This window comes from Macaca fascicularis, chromosome 13 (genome assembly GCF_037993035.2).
Source record: "Macaca fascicularis isolate 582-1 chromosome 13, T2T-MFA8v1.1".
NCBI lineage: Eukaryota > Metazoa > Chordata > Mammalia > Primates > Cercopithecidae > Macaca > Macaca fascicularis.
The window spans coordinates 89,563,751-89,586,580 of NC_088387.1; the positions used below are offsets into that span (position 1 = coordinate 89,563,751).

Below are 22,830 nucleotides of genomic sequence, written 5' to 3' on the forward strand. Positions count from 1 at the left end.
AGAGACTGAAATTGGTGATAACTGGAAGACTCCCAAAATACTATTGAAATGATGAATATTATTTAGACTGACAGCTTCCTGGGGGTAGGGTCAGACTCATATATGACATTTTATCCCAAGAATCCAGCACATTGCAGAGCAGGTACAAGTGCTCAGAACAAGTTAAGGCATTATCTTTCCTTGGTAAAGAGGCATTTACAAATCACACCTAAGAGTAGGGAGCTTCAGGCCTTTCTGAGCTCTCCCTTGCTAAACTTCTTTGGGAGATTAACTTGGCCCTTTGGGTCAAAGGAAGTATTTGCCTTGCTTCAGGAAGTAACTGCTACCTCTGGGGTATGGAGACAACTGGGGGAAGATTTTTTTTTTTTTTTTTTAAACCAAGACTACTATATGAGTGATTTGGGCTTGAAAAATATTTTTTTTTTCATTGTGAATGTATAGCAAAAAAAAAAAAAAAAAAAAAAAAAAACAAAACTAACAAAGTTTTATATAAAGAGGAAAAAAAAAAAAAAAAACCCCAACAGGACACATATTTGAAAATTGTCGGCCGAGCGCAGTGGCTCAAGCCTGTAATCCCAGCACTTTGGGAGGCCGAGACGGGCGAATCACGAGGTCAGGAGATCGAGACCATCCTGGCTAACAGGGTGAAACCCCGTCTCTACTAAAAAATACAAAAATCTAGCCGGGCGAAGTGGCGGGCGCCTGTGGTCCCAGCTACTCGGGAGGCTGAGGCAGGAGAATGGCGTAAACCCGGGAGGCGGAGCTTGCAGTAAGCTGAGATCCGGCCACTGCACTCCAGCCTGGGCGACAGAGTCAGACTCAGTCTCAAAAAAAAAAAAAAAAAAAAAAAAAGAAAAGAAAATTGTCCAGGCTTGGGAAATCTCATACTCATCTGGCAAGAAGGGCAATAACAAAAATAGCAGCTCCCAGAAAGGGGGCACAGACAGGTTAAAGGAGCTCTAGCTGGTTCCTCTAAAGATGGGAAAAGCTCCAGAGATGGAAGGCACTCTATGGCTGCATTTGCTGACTTTGCAGACAGCAAGGTGAAAAAGGGAATAAACCAAAGAACAAAACCTACAGAAAGGCTGGGGGAAAACAGCACGGAACAGAAGTGGTAGGAGTAAGAACGAGGGAAATGCATGGCTACCTTGTGACCCAAAGCAGTACAGGGAGGTGGGGAGGAGCAGTGTCCTGGGGACCCCAGCAGGCAGAAGTGTCTAACCTGAAGCCATAGGTCTCCCAGCGGCCCAGGGCAGCCTGCAGCTGACATGATTGGACTGGGTATTCCCTCCCTGGAGAAGTGAGACGTGAATAAACTGAAAACAGTTAAAATGGTGGTGGGCTGCAGTCTCTTCCTGCAGAGGAAAACAGCTGGTGCAACCTGAAGAGGGGCACACACGAAGGAAGCAGAGGAAAGCAGACTTTTGGTGGAGCTCATGGGAGCACTACGGGATCACATCCAGGAGCTAAGGGAGAAAGGCGGCCAGAGAATGCCTCTTCTATACAGGAAATGTATAGGCTCACAGGGTTCACGTCAGTCCCTTTAGAGCTTGAAGCATCAGGAGGCTAGAAACTGAGAGAAAGGAGGCTTGGATGGCTGCTAGAAACTGGGCAGAGTTTGAAGAGGAAAGAGAAAGGTTGGAGCTTCCTTTCAACGTGGCTTATATCTTCTATCCACATTTGGACTCTGGCTTGTCACCACCATGCCTGCCTCTGCAGGGTGGGAGATGGGAAGTAGCTCAAGCCTGTTGCAATTCAGTTGCAGCCAAGCCTACAACAATACCAAAAATCAATCTCAGTTAGAAAATATATAGCCTTTTTTTGTCTTTGCATAGGGAATCACTTCAAAAGAATAAAATGTAATTAAAATCAGAAAGCAACAGATCAACAGATGACTTCACAATTTATTTTTTTTTTCTTTTTGAGATGGAGTCTCACTCTGTCGCCAGGCTGGAGTGCAGTGGTGCGATCTGGGCTCACTGCAACCTCTGCCTCCTGGGTTTAAGTAAATCTCCTGCCTCAGCCTCCCAAGTAGCTGGGACTACAGGCGCGAGCCACCACGCCCAGCTTTTTTGTGTGTTTTTAGTAGAGATGGGGTTTCACCATGTTGGCCAGGATGGCATCGATCTCTTGACCTTGTGATCCACCCGCCTCAGCCTCCCAAAGTGCTGGGATTTTAGGAGTGAGCCATTGCACCCGGCCCCACAATTTAAAACTTCTATGAGAAAAATTAAACAAAAATTAAAAGGCCATCTGGACAAATACATGGAAGTTTGACAAAAACTAATATTCTACTATAAGTAGCTGATACGTATTAAAAGACTCTAAGAAAATACACAAAATAGGGAAAAGGTATAAACTGGTAACTGACAAAAGTAGAAATTCAAATGGGTAATAAACAATATTGAATGCAGATTAAAACATGTTTGATGATAATGCTAATATCAGATCAAAAAATTATAATCTCCAATGCTGGCCAACACATGGCAACACTAAATGATTTTCCAAGTGTGAATCAGTACCTCTCCGGAAAGTGGTCATTACATGTCAAAACCTTTGACCTAGGAATTCTACTTCTAGGATTTATCGTAAGAAAATAAAGATAAGACCATGCTCATCACAGCGTTAGTTATAAAGCAGAGACAAAAGCAATTCCGAACTGTCCAACAGTAAGAGATGGGTTAAAAACATCCATTAATTTTCTTTTTAAGACAGGGTCTTGCTGTTGCCCACAGTGGAGTGCAGTCATGTGATCTAGGCTCACTCCACATCCTGGACTCAAACAATCCTCCCACCTCAGCCTCCCAAGTAGCTGGGACCACAGGCATGTGCCACCATGCCCAGCAAATTTTGCTATTTTTTGTAGAGACGGAGTTTTGCCATGTTGCCCAGGCTGGTCTCAAACTCCTGATTTCAAGCAATTCTTCCGCCCTAGCCTCCCAAAGTGCTGGGATTATAGATGTGAGCCATCATGCCCAGTCTACAGTCTCACTTTTTACATTTGTCTGACTTTGGAGATTTTTGTCTTAATGCTAGGAAGGTATTTAAGCAGTTTTACTTTTCGTTTTTTTACTTTTCATTAAGATAAAAACTTTAGTTAAAAGTTTCACAAATAGACCAATTCACTTTCCTGATTTTCACATCTCTTCAAGCTCTCCGCATGTGCTCTTGGACCCAGGTCATTTATGTCTGTTAGGCTTTGCTCCATCCTTCCCCAAGGACTTCTCCCCTGGCTCCCCAGCCTAAAAACATGCTGAAGTTATTCTCATATCAAAATATATGTATTTCCCAAAGTCCTGTCAACTGTCTCTTAATCTCCACAGTTTATGTGCCTGAGTTTATGACCTATTGCTTGGATGTGAGCAGGCTTTTAACTTATCTCCTTCCTTCCCAACAGCTTGCAGAATGATCTTCCTGAAATAGTCTAATCAGGTTGCTTCCTTAGAGCTACTTGTGAGTTCTCCTTCACCTACAGGATGTCAAAGCTCCTCAACAGGGCAAGCAAAGGCCTGGGACGAACTGACCCCTCCTCTCTTTCCAAAACCACTGCCTCCCATCCCATTTGACTATCCTCACTTTGCCTGTTAAAAATCCTCTAACATGGTGCCATCAACCTGAGCTCTCCTTTTGCTCTCCTGTGACTGGATTATCTTGTTTCTGCCTGGCTAACTTCTTTATCCTCATCCTTCAAGACTCAGTCTGCACTCAGGAAGCCTTTCCAGACCATTATCACCTCAGTGCCCACCCAACGTTTTGCCTGAGATAAGGATTCTCCTCTGTGCTCCCAATATTACCCTGTAAATAACTCTACCAGAAAACTTACCAGATGGCACTGACATGTTTTCATGTCTGTCATTCACTCCTCAAGTGCAGGAACTTGCAACTAGTAAAGAATGAGTGCTCAAATGTTTGTTGACAAAAAGTCTGGATCTCTGGTGGAACGTTTTAATGTAATTGGTTCCAATTCAGGTGTTTAGACTTTGGTTTTTAAAAAATATGAACTGGACCTTATAGTACTGGTATTGTTACTTTCATTTTATATGGAAGACAAACAATACATTTGATACAGCTTTTTATCATCCAGCACTCACAGTCCAAAAACAAACAAAAACAACAAAAAATAGCCTAGAGGATTAATGACTTTTATTATTGCTGATAATTTTATACTTAGATTTTAGCTGGCATGTCTGTGGGTGACATACAATTTTTTTCTTCTCATAAAGTACCACTATATTGTCATTCTCGGTGTAGCTCACTGCCCACCAGACCTAACACTATGTATTTTAGAATCTTTGATTTCCTGTCCAAATACTATTCGTTTCTCCTTTTTCCATGCTGAAGGAGCTCTATACTTCGTACATAAGAGAGTATCATTTCCCCAAGATCCCTTTTTTCTTCAGAGAGCAATTAGTCTTTCAGAATACAGCTTCTGCTGGTCAGCTCCAGATTCAGGTCTCAGCTCCAGCTCCTGCCTCAGCCTCCTGAGTAGCTGGGATTCCAGGCACGTACCACCATGCCTGGCTAATTTTTGTGTTTTTATAGAGATATGATTTCACCACATTGGCCAGGATTGTCTCAAACTCCTGACCTCAGGAGATCTGCCTGCCTCGGCCTCCCAAAGTGCTGGTATTACAGGCTTGAGCCACCGTGCACGGCTGCCACTTTTATTTTATAAAAATACTGTCAAGGATCACCTTAGCTTTTCCCCTGCGGTAACTGGTCTTGGAAAAACATCCTTTGTTTTCCCATTCTTCAGTCTTGAAAGTGTTCAATTCTTTATAGAAATAGCATTTCACACCATGGCAAAGGGGTTTAGAAACAAGACATACTAATTTACCTAAGTCTTTATTTATTTGGCTCTAGGAAGAATTTGCATGAAAATGAGCCTGTATGGCAGGTACAGAATGTACTGTAACAGCACCAGAGAGGTACATCCTCTCTCCTCTACAGAGCCTCAATGTTTAATACATACATGTGACTTTAGTCATAAAACCACATAGTCCAGGAAAAAAGAAGCCCTTTAGGAAAAAAAAAAAATCAGTTTAGAATGACTTTCAAATTGACCATTCCTTTTCAAATACTTAAATTCAAATAACAGATACATTCAGAGGCCCAAATGTTGGCATAGAATAAAATCATGTTCATTTATTTTTTTCTGCATCTTAGAATTAGAAGGCATAAAATTAAATATGTTGAATGTAATAAATTCATCCATACAAGTGCAAGTCTCCAGATATAATGCATTTTATGGCAGATTTATTATTTTAAAAATGTACCAGTAAATCAAAAAAGAGGGAGTATGTCCATTTAACTTTTATTGAAGTGTATGTAGGAGGTCTTCAGAAATCAAATGTGAGCATGAAGATATGGCCAAACATAAAATCTATCAAATTCAGTGAAAAGTTGCTGACTTTAAATAGTAGTTGTAAGAATGACCAATATATATTCTTTGTTAACAACCCCTCACTCTACAGTAAAAAATAAAATAAAATAAACATTCAGTAAACATTCTTTCCTAAGGTAGTTTCCCTTATATAGCAGTGATTTATCCATTTCTTTGTATACACAAATTTGTTGAACATACCAATCAGTGGTTCTCACAATTGAAAAATAAAAGCACAAAAAAGTTTACACTCCTGTACAGGTAAATAAAAGATCACCTTGAATTAAACTGGATCTCCTTAAGGGCATAGTATAGTTTCAGTTTCATTACCTATTACATAATTAGTTTCTTACATACAAATATTGACATATTTGGCTTGTGCTTCGAAGCCTTTGTGTCTATGAAGTCCCTGTCAATGCAGCTCATAACTGGAAGTCACTGGGGAGTTCTTTGCTGCTGCTGGGTTTAACCTGATCGTGCATTAGAGTCTCCTCAGCACCTGTTGTGGTCCTGCACACCTCTGGGGCATCGTCAGTGTCAGGATCCAAGCCTTCAGGGCAGGGAAGTTTTAGCAACTCTTCACGAAGCTGAGCAGTGTGACGCTATGCAGGAGAAAAGGACTAATGTTAGAACTGTAAACCCTCTAGCACAACATCATTTGAGGCAGGAACTGAATTTCAACAAAGGCCAAAGCATTAAGCCTACAAATGTTTACTGAGCCCCCCCTTGTGCAAGCCACTGGTAGAGGCACTTGATATAGCAGGTAGTAAGCAAAACTGACAAGAATCCTTAACCTCAAAGTAACTGATGTTGCTGAAAAGACGTCAGTAACCTACCAGTAGATCCTACCCATGTTCCCAAGCTATCACAGAAATAGCATTACTGACAACTTAAAGGACATTATTAGATACATATACTCTTTGATTTATTTATTTATTTATTTTTGAGACGGAGTCTTGCTCTGTTGCCCAGGCTGGAGTGCAGTGGCGTGATCTCAGCTCATTGCAACCTCCACCTCCCAGGTTCACGTCATTCTCTTGCCTCAGTCTTCCGAATAGCTGGGACTACAGGCATGCGCCACCATGCCCAGCTAATTTTTTGTATCTTTAGTAAAGACGGGGTTTCACCATCTTGGCCAGGCTGGTCTCAATCTCTTGACCTTGTCATCCACCTGCCTCGGCCTCCCAAAGTGCTGGGATTACAGGCGTAAGCCAACGCACCCGGCCTAGATATATATATTCTTTTATTTTGTTTTAAGATAGCTCTGTTTTGTCATTCAGGCTGGAGAGCAATGGCACAATCACAGCTCATGCAGCCTCAACCTCCTGGGCTTAAGCAATCCTCCCACCTCAGGCTCCCAAGTAGTTGGGACTACAGGAATGAGGCACCATGCCTACCTGAGTTTTTATACAGATAGGGTTTCGCCATTTTGCCCAGGCTGGTCTCAAGCGATCCACCTGCCTTGACCTCCCAAAGAGTTGGGATTGCAGGTGTGAGCCACTGTGCCCAACCTATACACTCTTTCAAATTAAACACCGTAATCCCTTGATTTGTCATACATGCTGACTCTGGCTAAATATTTTTGAGAGAAAGACAAGTCCATAAATTAAAATAAATCCACTGATACTTTAGCGAATGAAAAAAATATTTATCAGGTACTAGGCCATATGTAAAATATCTGCAAATGTTCACACTAATTTTCCCACTTAATGCTCAGAATAAACCTTAGAAATAATTTTATCATTAGAATTTTTTTTTTTTTTTTGGAGACAAGACCTCACTGTGTCACCCATGCTAGAGTACAGAGGCACAATCTCAGCTCACTGCAAACTCCACCTCCCAGACGCAAGCAATTCTCGTGCCTCAGCCTCCCGATCAACTGGTATTACAGGCGAGCACCACCACGCCCAGCTAATTTTTTTGTGTTTTTGGTAGAGATGGGGTTTTGCCTTCTTGGCCAGGCTGGTCTCGAACTCCTAATCTCAAGCAATCCGCCTGCCTCAGACACCCAAAGTGCTGGGATTACAGGTGTGAACCACTGCACCCAGTCTATCATTAGAATTTTTTTTTTTAAATTAAGTTAAAAAGAAGATCTATAGATATTAAATAAACTTTGTTTTGCTCTATATTGCAACTTAGAGAAGGATATAGGCATGTTAATTGGGAGTGCGTGGTTGTCTACACACGCAAAGATTCGGTTCATAATTTTCTGGTGAGAGAGAAATGACCTTAAATAATCACACCAAAGGCTTTTAAAATTGTGTCGGCCAGGCGCGGTGGCTGGCTCACGTCTGTAATCCCAGCACTTTGGGAGGCAGTGGCAGGCAGCTCACGAGGTCAAGAGATCGAGACCATCCTGGCCAACATGGTGAAACCCCAACTCTACTAAAAATACAAAAATTAGCTGGTTGTGGTGGTGTGCACCTGTAGTCCCAGGTACTCGGGAGGCTGAGGCAGGAGTATCACTTGAACCAGGGAGGCAGAGGTTGCAGTGAGCCGAGATCGCACCACTGCACTCCAGCCTGGCAACAGAGGGAGGCTCCATCTCAAAAATAAAATAAAATAAAATAAATAAAAAATAATAAATTGTGTTAACAGCTGACTTTGAAAATTAGCTAAACAACATTTATAGAACAATTTTTATGTATGAGATACTGTGTTAAATATACCAACAACAAAAGGCAATGAGTAGAATGAGGATAAAATCTTTAAGCTTATGGAGTCTAAAATTCTGGCTGAAATTATATACACACAAATAGGAAAAAACAACTATACTTTGCAGCTATTTGCAAAGTTTCAAAGCACATTTACATGCCAGTAAGTGAAAATTTCCCTAGCCTTGATTTTCCTTCCACTGTGGACAACAGGTGAAAACACTAACCAGGGAAGGAGAAAGAAAAATCTGGCAATCATGAGGACCCAGTAAAGGTTGGGGATTGAGCTAGTTTGGATATTTGTCCCTGCCCAAATCTCATGTTGAAATGTAATCCCTGTGTTAGAGGGGAGAGAAATGGGGATCATGGGGACAGTTTCCTCCTGGACTGGTGCTGTCCTGAGATAGTGAGTGAATTATCACGAGATCTGGTTGTTGTAAAGTGTGGCACCTCCCATGCCCCTACTCCTTCTTGATTCCGCTTCGTCTTCCGCCATGAGTAAAAGGTCCTGAGGCCTCTTCAGAAGCGGAGTAAGTGCCAGCTCCATGCTTCCTGTACAGCCTACAGAACCATGGGTCCACTGAATGTCTTTTTGTTATAAATTACGCAGTCTCAAGGATTTCTTTATAGCAATGCAAGAACAGTCTAATACAGGGATACTATGATTTTATTGTGGAGTCAAGCTAAACAACTACATACTTTTCTTTTTATTTATTTTTTTAAGAGGGAATTTTGCACCCTTGTTGCCCAGGCTGGAGAGCAATGGCGCAATCTCGGTTCACTGCAACCTTCACCTCTCAGGTTCAGGTGATTCTCCTGCATCAGTCTCCCCAAAAGCTGGGACTACAGGCATAAGCCACCACATTTGACTAATTTTTGTATTTTTTTTTAGTAGAGTTGGGGTTGGTCTTGAACGTTGGTCGGCCTGGTCTTGAACTCCTGACCACAAGTGATCTGCCCGCCTTGGTCTCCCAAAGTATTGGGATTATAGGCGTGAGCCACTGTGCCTAGCCAATTATGTACATTTCTTGTGCAGCACTCAACAGCAAATGTATAGTTAAAACGATATAAATTTGGATTAATTCAGAGATGGAAAATTCCAGGTGACAGTGACACAGAAGAAATAAAGGAATGTGGATATAAGCAAGAGACTGAATGAAAAGAAGCTAGACTTGAGCCAGTTTTGTATAAGTGAAAAACACATCTAAATAGATATTTGGGGAAGATCAGCCTGGTAATGCACTAAAGGAGGAACTGAAAGGGGGAGAACCTGGTACAAGGAAGCTGGACAAACAGACAAAGCTGTGGGAACTCAACAGAAATCATGAGTTGGGGAGAGGGACAGTCCCCTCATGAAGTAATATTGACAGGACCTAGTACTGACCAGGGGTGCTGGATGAAGGATGAGATACATAATACTTGAAGATTCTAAGACAGAGAAAAATGTTTAAAATCAAGTAAAATTAAGTAAATAGAAAACTAGAAAACTTGATTTGAGGAAAATCTCCTTCAAGGAGATGATGACAGGGCATCTACGTAAAAAATGTCAGTAATACAATTCAAGAGAAAGTTAAGAGCTGACAACAGTTTGAAGTGTCAATTTTAGAGAGTAAATGGCCAAAGTCAGGGTTACAGATACAATGAAGAAAAAACAGAAAGAGAAAAAAAAATCGTTCTGAAGGCCAAAAAGTAAGCCTCAGGTAAACAATTGCTCAGGAAAAGAGAAAAAGGAAAACATACTGAAAGGATTAAGAGTGTAAGCAGAAAAGCCAAGATAGTCTACAGATGAAAAGTATACTACAAAAGACAAACGTTAGGCAAATGTTATCAGTGTTTTAACAGGTAGGCACAGAGGGTTAGAAACGCTTATACTGAAAAGTCTATCAGTTGGACGGGGTGCGGTGGCTCATTTGAGGTCAGGAGTTCGAGACCAGCCTGGCCAACATGGTGAAACCCCATCTGTACTAAAAATGCAAAAATTAGCTGGGCATGATGGCAGGCGACTGTAATCCCAGCTACTCAGGAGGCTGAGGCAGGAGAACAGCTTGAACCCAGGAGGTGAAGGTTGCAGTGAGCCGAGATCAAGCCACTGCACTCCAGGTTGAGCGACAGAGCAAGATTACATCAAGAAAGATAGGCAGAAAGAAAGACGGACGGATGGAAGGAAGGAAGGAAGGAAGGAAGGAAGGAAGGAAGGAAGGAAGGAAGGAAACAGACAGACAGACAGACAGACAGACAGACAGACAGAAAGAAAGAAAGAAAGAAAGAAAGAAAGAAAGAAAGAAAAGAAAGAGAAAGAAAGAAAAAAAAGAAAGAAAGAGAAAGAAAGAGAAAGAAAGAAAGAAAGAAAGAAAGAAAGAAAGAAAGAAAAGAAAGAGAAAGAAAGAAAAAAAAGAAAGAAAGAGAAAGAAAGAGAAAGAAAGAAAGAAAGAAAGAAAGAAAGAAAGAAAGAAAGAAAGAAAGAAAGAAAGAAAGAGAGGAAGGAAGGAAGGGAAAAGAAAAGAAAAGAAAAGAAAAGAAAAGAAAAGAAAAGAAAAGAAAACAAAACAAAAATACAAAAATTAGCTGGGTCTGGTGGCAGATGCCTGTAAGCCCAGCTACTCAGGAGGCTGAGGCAGATGAAATGCTTGAACAAGGAAGGTGGAAGATGCAGTGAGCCAAGATCACGCCTGAGCAGCAGAGAGAGGGACAGTGTCTCAAAAACAAACAAACAAACAAACAAACAAACCAGTCAAGGCAGGGTTCCATGAAGTGAAATTTAAGCTGAAATAGGAATGGAGGTGAGCAAGCAGAAGAGCTGAAAACTAGAGGAAAATGGAAACCATGTGTAAAAAAGCCTGGAGGAGGGAGAGCAGACGAAGTGAATAGAGAAGTGAGCTGGGGTCACTGGCTTTGAGAACTGGAGAGAGGGTAACTTTGGTAAAACAGAAGTCAAACTGCAAAAGGTTGATTAGTGAGACAAAGGTTAAAAAATGGAGGCAAGAAGCGTCAACTGCTATAGTCTGACAGTGAAAGAAGACAATCTGTTTCATAATAATAGAGGCAAAATAGAAGTAGCTTAGGGAATTTTTCTGCAAGTGTTTTTCTCTCTTTTTAAAAACATTTTTATAGTGAAAAAATTCAAACATATACAGAAGTAGGCAGAAGAGTACAACGAACTCCCATATATCCATCACACAGCTTCAACCATTATCAACTCATGGCCCATCTTCTTTCATCTATATCCCCAGACTTTCTCCTTCTCATTTTATTTTGAAGTAAATCCCAGACATCATACACTTTGTCATTCACAAATATTTCTGTGCATGTCCTGAAAAGATAGGGATCTTTTTAAAAATCACACCTAAAAAACTAACAAATCCTTATCATCAACTAGTTGCTTGAAGTGAAGACAGCTTTAAAGTTAGAAGATAACAAGCCAGTAGAAATGGAAAAACCTGAAGATAGAAAAAGGGAGGATATTGGTGGAGGATGAAATGAGTAAAGACATTCAGATGCAGGAAAAAAGGAAGGCTGTTACAAAGAAAGATCTCCATGGGTAGACACAAAATCTTCCAAACCATCACATTTCACATTTCCACTCTGTGAACGTCCAAATTGAAAACAATTGCTTGTCTCCCTTAACACAGCCACTGCCACCATCAGCTGAGGGAGAATCTGCAACTCACATCTCCCTCATCCCTCCAAGTAATAAAAACATGGAAGGCAGGAGGCCTAGGGAAAGACTAAGGGAATAAAAGAAGTCCTTCAAGTCTAGCACGGTTGCTCATGCCTATAATCCCAGTGATTTGGGTGGGAGGTGGGAGGATCACTTGAGCCTAACCTAGGAAACAGGGTGAGAGCCCCTCTACAAAACTGAAAATAAAAAAATTTAGCTGGGCACTGTGGCAGGTGCCTGTAATCCCAGCTACATGGGAAGCTGAGGTGGGAGGACTGCTTGAGCCCAGGAGTTCAAGGTTACAGAGAGTCAGTCATGATGCCACCACTGCACTCTAGGCCGGGATAACAGAGTGAAATACAGTCTCCAAAGAAAAAATGAAAAAAGAAAAGGCATTCATGGAGCACATCTTGTCATCCTTATCTTCAAGGAACTTTACAAAACTCTGCTGACTCAGTCCTTGGACCCACTTATTATTTTAGGAACTGTCAATCTCCTAGCAAAAAAAACGCATCTTTTCTATAGACTTCTGAGTAACAATTTATTCCTCTGAACTGAAAATAAATATTATGTTTCTTTAATTCCTTCCCTCACCTTATCTTCTGGTAGGCATGGTTCTGTCAATAATTACACAACTCTTAAAGCAACAAGGCTCATGTTCGAAAGGCTTACTCACCTTGAGAGCTGCTGCATGGTGAGACATAGTCCTGCCTACCCGCTTATCACTGCTGTACTGCTGGATATCCGCAATCCACTCCTCACACTGGGCCATTATCTCAACTCTTTTCAAGTAAAAATGTTTGTGTATTACCTTGAGAAAAAGTAAGCAGGAGAACAAGCAGTGTTTACAGTCAAATTTAAAAGACACAGTAAATGACATTACAAGGAAATAAAATGTATTATAAATACATTAAAATAAATATATGTATACTATAAATACATTTAAATTAGTATTTAGAATATTATTACAAATACATTTAAAGAAATAAATATACAGACATTGCAATGTTTTTCTGTCCATAAAACTCAATTTAATCAACTCTACAATATTAGCAGGGAAAAATGAAGCTCATGATTTGAGATGACATGTGTTGAAATATATATATATGAAATTTATGGCCTGGTGTGGTGGCTCATGCCTGTAATCCCAGCATTTTGGGAGGTCGAGGCAGGCAGAGCACAAGGTCAGGAGTTCAAGACCAGCCTGGCCAATATGGTGAAACTAAACATACAAAAATTAGCCAGGCATGGTGGTGGGCACCTGTATTGCCAGCTATTGGGAGGCTGAGGCAGGAGACTCGCTTGAACCCAGGAGGCAGAGGTCGCAGTGAGCCAAGATCCCATCACTGCACTCCGGCCTGGGCGACAGAGCAAGACTCGAGGGGAGGGGAGGGGAGGGATTTATAGCAGAAAAAAGTGTACAATCCCGGTCAGACACTCGGAAAATTAATCCTGTTCAGAGACCACAAAACACATATGATACAATATATTCAGAAGGCAAATGCAAATAAATAAGTAACCAGGAGAAAAAGATTTTAAAAGATAACTCAAAGAACACCTAGATAAGTATATTCTAAATGCCAAAGGCATTCACACAGAAATCCCCAGAAATGGATCCCCCAGAAATGGCACTATTCTTACTTGCTTAATTGTATCTTCTGTTTAATTTATAGATAGGATTTTATTTTAGGAAGTTAAATTTCCTTATTATTACTGTGGTTTACATTTGCGATTTTTAAATTCTATCTTTGAAAAACTGAGTGAAATTTCTACCAACATATAGTAGTAAGAGTCTATTTCTGACAAATTTAAACTAGAAAACAATTATCCATTTGGAAACATTACTCTGTATTCTGGTTGAGCACTGCCCAGGAAGCATGTCTGCCCTAAAGAACAGACAATCAAACCTACAAAGGGAAAATCACTAGAAAGCTCTGGGAATGAATGTCAAACACCAATACGATTCCACCACATTTAGTAGTTATTGGGTTTGAAGCCTCTGGGATACAGAAGTATGACACAGCTTTAAATGAAGAACAATGATAACAAAATCAGATGGGAGGTGAATGTACCAGAAAAATATATTTCAAAGAACAACAATAAACAAAAACAAAAAGCCCAGGGCATTCAAAGAGTAGTGAGTGGCATTTGATTAGGAAAACTGGGAAAGCATACATGGCCGATGAGTGGCGCCTTTAATGCAAGCTAGGTTCTAAAGACTGAGAAAGATGATTGTCTCAAATGATATATATTTGCTTTCTGTAAACGTCATCCCCTTCTCTGAGTTCCCTGTGTTTATCCTTCCTGAAAAAAATGATATGCATAAAACGAATTACTTTTTTTTTTTTTTTTTTGAGACAGAGTCTCACTCTGCTGCTCAGGCTTGAGTGTAGTGGTGCAATCTTTGCAAAAGTAACGTATCCAACTTTCTCATTCAAAGGACACTGGAATATAAATTTACTCAGTAACAGCAAAAGCCAAAGAAAAAGAAATATTCATCAGTGCCATCTGATGAAGAAGAAGGCTTCATAGTATTCATGCAGAATATCTGGATAGTTATATTAAAGATCAATTTTATGTCAGGTAAATATACCATTTTTTTCTCTAAAATGTTAACTTTCCAGCACAATTTAAGAAATTAATGATCAAGTGAACCAATTTTAAGAAAGAAAAATGTGGCCGGGCGCGGTGGCTCAAGCCTGTAATCCCAGCACTTTGGGAGGCCGAGACGGGCGGATCACGAGGTCAGGAGATCGAGACCATCCTGGCTAACACGGTGAAACCCCGTCTCTACTAAAAATACAAGAAAATTAGTCGGGCGAGGTGGCGGGCGCCTGTAGTCCCAGCTACTCGGGAGGCTGAGGCAGGAGAATGGCGTGAACCCGGGAGGCGGAGCTTGCAGTGAGCCGAGATCGCGCCACTGCACTCCAGCCTGGGGCACAGAGCAAGACTCCGTCTCAAAAAAAAAAAAAAAAAAAAAAAAAAGAAAGAAAAATGTTTCTGAACACAACTACAGCAAGTTGTGATGCTAAAGTAATTTGATATGGCAGGTGAAAAGTATAATTGTATTTAGGCACACTATGGAGAGACAACTAATCACAGGCAAAGAGTTACACACACACACTGTAATTGTATTTAGGCACACTATGGAGAGACAACTAATCATAGGCAAAGAGTTACACACACACACACACACACACACACACACACACACACACAGAGCAACATTTCAGGATGAAGTGAAAAAAACCACTTCAGTGTATTAATACAGGTTTTGGAAACTCATATCATCCAATTTTTTCCTAAAGAAAAGGAAATGTGGCCAGGCGCAGTTGCTCACGCCTGTAATTCCAACACTCTGGAAGGCCAAGGCGGGCGGATCACCTAAGGTCAGGCATTCGAGACTAGCCTGGCCAACATGGTGAAACCTGGTCCCTACTAAAAAATACAAAAAGATTAGCCAGTTGTGGTGGTGTGTGCATACAGTCCCAGCTATTTGGGAGGCTGAGGCACGAGAATCACTTGAACCGGGGAGGTGGAGGCTGCAGTGAGCCAAGATTCCGCCACTGTATTCCAGCATGGGCAACAGAGCAAAGCCTTGTCTCAAAAAAAAAAAAGAAAAAAAAAGAAATGGCATTCTCCTTATATATACACATTAGTACAAGGGCAAAATTTCTATTTGCAAGACAAATTTAGAAACCATCTTCAATAAAAAACTTTTATGAGAAATACTTCAGAAACATATTTGGAGAGTTTGCTAGTAGAATGGTAACTAATAAAAATAAAGAACAGGCCGGGAGTGGTGGCTCACACTTGTAATCCCAGCACTTTGGGAGGCCAAGGCAGGTGGATCACCTGAGGTCAGGAGTTGGAGATCAGCCTGGCCAACATGGTGAAACCCTGTCTCTACTAAAACTACAAAAATATTAGCCAGGCATGGTGGCACCTGCCTGTAATCCCAGCTATTCGGGAGGCTGAGGCAGGAGAATCGCTTGAACTTGGGAGGTGGAGGTTGCAGTGAGCCAAGATCATGCCATTGCACCTGGGCGATGAGAACGAAACAGGACGGGACAGGAGGAAAGGAAAACAGAGGAGAGGGAGAGGAGAGGGAGAGGAGAGGGAGAGGAGAGGAAGAGGAGAGGAAGAGGAGAGGAAAAGGAAAGGAAAGGAAAGGAAAGGAAAAAAGTTCTCAAAAATTTAGTCAGATGTCGTTTAGAATACAGATGGTTTTATACTTCATCTGTACTATCTACTACCATTTTTTTTTTCTGAGACTCTGTCACCTAGGCTGGAGTGCAGTGATGTGAATATAGCTTACTGCAGCCTCAAACTCGTGGGGTCAGGCAAACCTCCTGCCTAGCCTACTAAGTATCTAAGACTACAGGTGCCACCATGCCCAGCTAAATTTTTTAACTTTTTGCAGAGATGGGGTCTTTCTATATTGTCCAGACTTATTAATGATCTTTGGGATTAACCCTAAAACCTAGAGATTCATATACTAGATACATATAAAAGCAAATATAACTAGATACATATAAAAGCTAACAAACTATATTATAAAATGTCTTTTTTTTTTTTTTTTTTTTTTTTTGAGATGGAGTCTTGCTCTACTGTCTCCCAGGCTGTAGTGCAGTGGTGCAATCTCAGCTTACTGCAACTTCCGCCTCCCAAGTTCAACCTCACCCCCCAAGTAAATGAGATTACAGGCACCTGCCACCAAGCCCGGCTAATTTTTCTTTTTCTTTTTCTTTAAGTAGAAACAGGTTTTCGCCATATTGGCCAGGCTGGTCTCAAACTCCTCACCTCAAGTGACCCACCTGCCTTGACCTCCCAAAGTGCTGAGATTACAGGCATGAGCCACCATGCCCAGGCTATATTGTAAAATGTCTTTAACAAAGTATTTCACTAATTTTATTGAACATACCTCTTTAAAACATGGTGAAGGGTTTCTGATTTGTTCTAGCATTGCCCACTTAACTGTTGCTTGTCGAATGTTTCCATCATATTCTCGAGAACTCTGTGTGCCACTGGGAGTGCCTCTAGATCGTTCGTATCCCGGTTCATTAAAATAAGGCTCAGCTACTAATATAAGGGACTGGACAGACACCAACACCTAAAGAATAAAGGAAAAGAACAGCTATGATGGGACATTTTTACTATGGGTTAACTGATACCCTGCTCTATCCACAAAGACTCTTCTTTAATATGTGTTTCCACAAATTTCTATCACAATAAAATCAATGTTTATGATTATAACCTGAAATATTTCATTATAAAAGCAAAATAAAATTAGGCACGATACAGCCATAAGTAACACTTATACATCTGTTTTTACTCTTGAATTCTTGAATAATAATAGATACGAAAAACCTATAAAAAATTTTTGTTTGTAAACAATTCATACCAACATTCTGCTCCAACTATTCTTAAGGAGCATAAAGCCAGCCATGCACTTTTTTTTTTTCTTTTTTTTAAATAAGACTGAGTTTCACTCTTGTCACCCAGGCTGGAGTGTAATGGCATGACCTTGGCTCCCTACAACCTCCGCCTCCTAGATCAAGCGATTCTCCTGTCTCAGCCTCCCGAGTAGCTGGGATTACAGGTGCCTGCCACCACACCCAACTAATTTTTGTATTTTTAGTAGAGACGGGGTTTCATCATGTTGGCCAGGCTGGTTTTGAACTCCTGACTTCAGGGGATCTGCTTGCCTCGGCCTCCCAAAGTGCTGGGATTACAGCCGTCAGCCACCGTGTCCAGCCTAGCCATGCACTCTTTAACAATACTCACTTAGAAAAAAAATGCCTGAGACCATTTTAAATTTTTATTCCAAGGAAAATTAACTGCTACAGTATCACAAAAACCTTATTAGAAATTCTCATTTTATTTTATTTCTTTGAGATGGAGTCTTGCTCTGTTGCCCAGGCTGCAGTGCAATGGTACAATCTTGGTTCATTGCATCCTCTGTCTCCTGGGTTCAAGCAATTCTCCTTCCTCAGCCTCTCAAGTAGCTGGGACTACAGGCGTGCATCGTCACCAAGCCCGGCTAATTTTTTTTTAAATTTTTAGTAGAGATGGGGTTTTGCCATGTTGGCCAGGCTGATCTCAAAGTTCTGACCTCAGGTGATCCGCCCACCTTGGCCTCCCAAAGTGCCGGGAGTACAGGCGTAAGCCATCGCACCCAGCCAGAAATTCTGATTGACGAGATGGTCTTATGGTTCTAAGACCACTTCCAACCCACCACTTATTTACCAGAAGGCTTGTTTCTCCAGATGTAACATATATTAAGAGAGGTGATTTCTAGCTAATACAGTATTTCCAGTTAACAGATCTACAGAAGTCAATAAAGTAACATCTTTGAAGGCAGGAAAACATCAGATATTATCTACCCAATTCATAAATGAAAAAGAACAGCAATTACACTTTGGTTAGGCACAATGATTAAACAGTCCCATAGATATGCATCTTATAAGTCAAAGTTAAAGAGAACTTTAAAAATGAGTACTCAAAAGTAACATATTTGACCCAAAACAGAAAGGGTTAAATGTGACCTGAAGTGACCATACTGATGCCAAGGTCAACTATGGGAAAAATTTTAATTCATATTATTTCTGAGACAAAGATCTCATATTTTTAATTTTTATTTATTTATTTATTTATTTTGAGACAGTGTCTTGCTTTGTTGCTCAGGTTGGAGTGCAGTGGTGCGATCTCAGCTCACTGCAACCTCTGCCTCCCGGGTTCAAGTGATTCTCCTGCCTCAGCCTCCCGAGTAGCTGGGGTTACAGGTGCCTGTGACCCCATCCCACTAATTTTTGTATTTTTAGTAGAGATGGGTTTCTCCATATTGGCCAGTCTGTTCTTGAACTCCAGGCCTCAAGTGATCTGCCTGCCTCCCAAAGTGCTGAAATTACAGGCATGAGTCACCTCGCCCAGCCAGAGATCTCACATGTACTGACACTTCTGAGACAACTTCCCAAGGCATAGTTGTTAGTTACTGTCCTCTTCCCTCTTAAATAATTGTCCTCTTCTGTTAATATAAGTAGGGTATAATTGCATTTTTGTACAAAAGCACAGAAAGAAATTAAATATCCATTACAAATTTATAAAAAAGGACTCTTATTTATTTAACCTCATCTCCTTTGATACACAGTATGGTTTTATAGATCTCAGGCAGTTAGAGTAATCTAAAAATTACTTTAGATTCACAGCCTATTTTGTTTAAAACAGCAAAGTAAAGCCCACTAAAGGAAGCATAAAATGTTTTGCAGATGCTGGGGCCTATTTGACAGCGAAAGGTGGGAGGAGGGAAAAGATCAGAAAAAAATAACTACCGGCTGGGCGCGTTGGCTAACGCCTGTAATCCTAACACTTTGGGAGGCTGAGGCAGACAGATCACTTGAGATCAGGGGCTCGAGGCCAGCCTGGTCAGCATGGTGAAACCCTGTCACTACTAAAACTACAAAAATTAGCCAGGTGTGGTGGTGCGTGTCTGTGATCTCAGCTACTCAGGAGGCTAAGGTGGAAGGATAGCTTGAACCTGAGACGCAGAGGTTGTAGTGAGCCAAGATGGTGCCCAGCCTGGGCCACAGAGTGGGACCCTGTCTCAAAAAAAACAAAAAGAAAAGAAAAAGAAAAAAGGAAAAACAAAACAAAACTACTGTGTACTAAGCTTAGTACCTGGGTGACAAAATAATCTGTATAGCAAACCCTTGTGACGTGAGTTTACCTATGTAACAAACCTGCTGTGGAACCCCTGAACCTAAAACAAAAGTTAAACAAAAAAGAATGAGGGTTTTGTGTACCAGAAAAAAGGAACAAGAAATTACATCTGAGAAATAAATGTGGCTATAATTTATTGTCTGCTAAGAGAGAAAAAGGTAAAGTTTATATTTGATAACAGGAACAACAAAAGATTCATTATCAGAGACCAATACTTCCTGCAATTAAATTCAAAAAATACTTTATGACATGGGTTATCTTACCACTGGGTGGCCCAGCAGACATTACCTTTTTGGAAGAGCATAAATGCCACTTTATTTTTCAGTAGTGAACTTAGCTATTTAATAGCGATAATACACATTTTAGGAAATTTCTGGACCCCTGGATTGTCTGAACTGGACAGTCATTTTAATGCACACTACATTTTACTAGAGGCAGGAAATAAGCAGAGAAACAGTAAACCCTTGGGATGAAGGATTTCCTCTTTTAAAAAAATCAGATTTTCAGTATTATAAAATAAAACTTTAGGCTTGAGAAACAGTGTAAAATATTTGAAGTCATAGGGATCACAGTATAGTTATCTGTACATTTAGAACCTGTATTTTCATCATCTGTAAAATGGGCATCAGATCTACTTGTGTTACAGGATGAATGAAAGAATTAAATAAACTTTAAACTACAGAACAAAATCAATTCTGCACTAAAAATAATTTCTGTAAGTATATTAGAGGCATGCAAAAAAGCAGCCAGCATGAATTGTCTGATCAACAGAACTTCACTTAAAAAGCTACTTGGATCAAACCAAAAAATAGTATTTATTTTACTTTTACCAGGCTAAAGTGTTTTCTTAGAATCTGAGTCGAAAATCAATTGGTAATTAACATAAAAACATATAGTATATATTATATATACACATATATTTACATTGATGTAATAATCATCAGTATTTATTTTCAATCCATAATGTAGGCTCACTGATTTGAGTCAATTTGTTGATATTTTCAGAGTAAAGACTTTTATTGACAGGCCAAATTTACTGTCTCTCTCCTTTTTATTGATTGCTTTTTATTTTTTAGATAGAGTCTCCCTGTCACCCAGGCTAGAGTGGAGTGCCGTGATCTCGGCTCAATGCAACCTCCTCCTCCCGGGTTCCAGCGATTCTCCTGCCTCGGTCTCCTATTTGCTGGGATTATAAGCACACAACACCTCGTCTGGCTAATTGTACTTTGTATTTTTAGTAGAGATGGGGGTCTCACCATGTTGGTCAAGCTGGTCTCGAACTCCTGACCTCAAATGATCCACCCATCTCAGCCTCCCAAAGTGCTGTGCCAACACATCTGACCCCCTCTGCTTTTTTAGTTTCACGTTAGCATCTGCACAACCATAAGAGGCTCTCATAATCTGTTCAGGAACAGAAATCAAGAAACACAGAAAACAGTGGGCACTGAGCCTGGCCTGGTATTTTTTTTGAAGGGAGTTTTGGCTAAACTCTATTTTTGTTTTATGCCTCAACTTGAGATTTTAGATTACACATAAGATGAGACTCCACTATGCTAATTGCTCACCTATAAGCTATTTAATATGTATTTCCTAGTAATCTATCTTTTTTGGGGTTTACTATATTCTTGGTCACTAAAAATTTTTAAAAATACTACACAGTTCTTTATTTCTTAAGTGAAAATGTCAGAGAAATTTTGTTTACTTGCAAAAAGCTTGAGGTCTGAGGATTCCACTTCTCTTCTGGTCTTCCATGCCACGTGTTTAAGATGCTTAAACAAACCTGACAAAGGAAAAAAGCGTCAACAGAACTGAAAAAAGAGTGCTTAACAGAAATGCTGCAGAGTATATAAAACTTGAGATGTTTTTGTAGGATGCCTAACGAGGTGTAGCTTTTTATTTTGTTTCCAGATGCGTATTCATTACGAGTATTCTGGTTAAATATTGAAAAGTTACATGCTGTAGTTTTAGTATTTTGTCTTTGTAATTTACAGAAGTTATTGGAGAAAATAAACTTGTTTCATTTAAAAAATAAAAAGAGAGAGAAAAAAGAGTGCTTAAAAACAAACTGTCCTAATGAGAAGTAAAAACATAATGCTATCATGTCAAAATATCTCAGTTTTATATGTCTCCAGACAAAACCCTAAGGGTTGGTCTGTTAAAACAAATTGGCATCTTCAGATGTGATTCAAATTTGTGTGGCATTATAACTTTTTCATAATGCAAAACGGACCAGCACCTATTATGTCAACACAAATAACATTTTAATGAAAACTAAATTATTTTAAAAGGAAAATATTTTTAATTAGCACATAGTTGTACCTATTTATGGGGTACAGTGTGATATTTCAATATGTGTATACAATGTGTAATGATCAAAATAGGGTAATTATTGTATCCATCACCTCAAACCTCTCAGTGTTGGTAACATTCAACATCCTCTCTTCTAGCTGTTTGACAAAATAAAATTTTTATTTACTATAGTCACCCTACTGTGCTATACAACAGCAGAACCTATTCCTCCTATCTAGCTGTAATTCTGTATCCATTAACCAACCTCTCCCTATTCCCTCCTCTGTACCTTTCCCTCCCAGCCTTTAGTACCACTATTCTACTCTCTACGTTGATTGAGATAAATTTTTTTAGCTTCTACATGAGTGAGAACATGCAGTATTTATCCTTCAATGCTTGATGTATTTCACTTAACATAATGTCCCACCAGGGACTATGTTGCTATGAAAGGAAGGATCTCGTCCTTTTCACAGCTGAATAGTATTCCACTGTGTATAAATAACCATGTTTTATTTATCCATTCACCTGTTGATGGCCGCTAAGTTGATTCTGTATCTTGGCTATTCTGTACAGTGCTGCAATAAACAGCAGTGCAAATATCTCTTCAAGATTATGATTTTCTTTCCCTTGGATGTATTGTCAATAGTGGGACTGATAGATCATAAGCTAGTTCTATTTTTACTAAAATATTTTTAGTAAAGAAAAGTGGTACTATTCCATATTTTTGTATATTTCTTTTTTTTTTTTTTTGAGACGGAGTCTCGCTCTGTCGCCCAGGCTGGAGTGCAGTGGCGCGATCTCGGCTCACTGCAAGCTCCTCCTCCCGGGTTCACGCCATTCTCCTGCCTCAGCCTCCCGAGTAGCTGGGACTACAGGCGCCCACAACCGCGCCCGGCTAATTTTTTGTATTTTTAGTAGAGACGGGGTTTCACCGTGGTCTCGATCTCCTGACCTTGTGATCCGCCCGCCTCGGCCTCCCAAAGTGCTGGGATTACAGGCGTGAGCCACCGCGCCCGGCCATTTTTGTATATTTCTTTCTAAATTCTGAAAATGCAAAACAGCTTAACAGAAGGACCTTGATTTAATTATCTGCCTCTACATTCAACTAGTTGCAATATACTCCTTTG

At 40.2% G+C, this 22,830-nt stretch overlaps 1 protein-coding gene across 32 annotated transcripts in view; it reads right to left on the reverse strand.

Annotated features, from left to right (window-relative positions):
* Positions 1-4,831: 4,831 nt before the first annotated feature.
* The window catches only part of BIRC6 (baculoviral IAP repeat containing 6), a 256,711-nt gene continuing 238,712 nt past the window's right edge, over positions 4,832-22,830 (reverse strand). For all 32 annotated transcript variants that reach the window (XR_012422503.1, XM_074012019.1, XM_074012017.1 and 29 more), the window contains 4 exons: positions 21,117-21,194; positions 16,620-16,808; positions 12,372-12,506; positions 4,832-5,985 (listed from right to left, as the gene is read on the reverse strand). Coding sequence is in view for 31 of the 32 variants with exons in the window: in XM_074012019.1 (XP_073868120.1) it covers positions 5,806-5,985; positions 12,372-12,506; positions 16,620-16,808; positions 21,117-21,194 (582 nt within the window). In the remaining variant the exon portion in view is untranslated. The remainder of the gene's footprint in view (positions 5,986-12,371; positions 12,507-16,619; positions 16,809-21,116; positions 21,195-22,830) is intronic.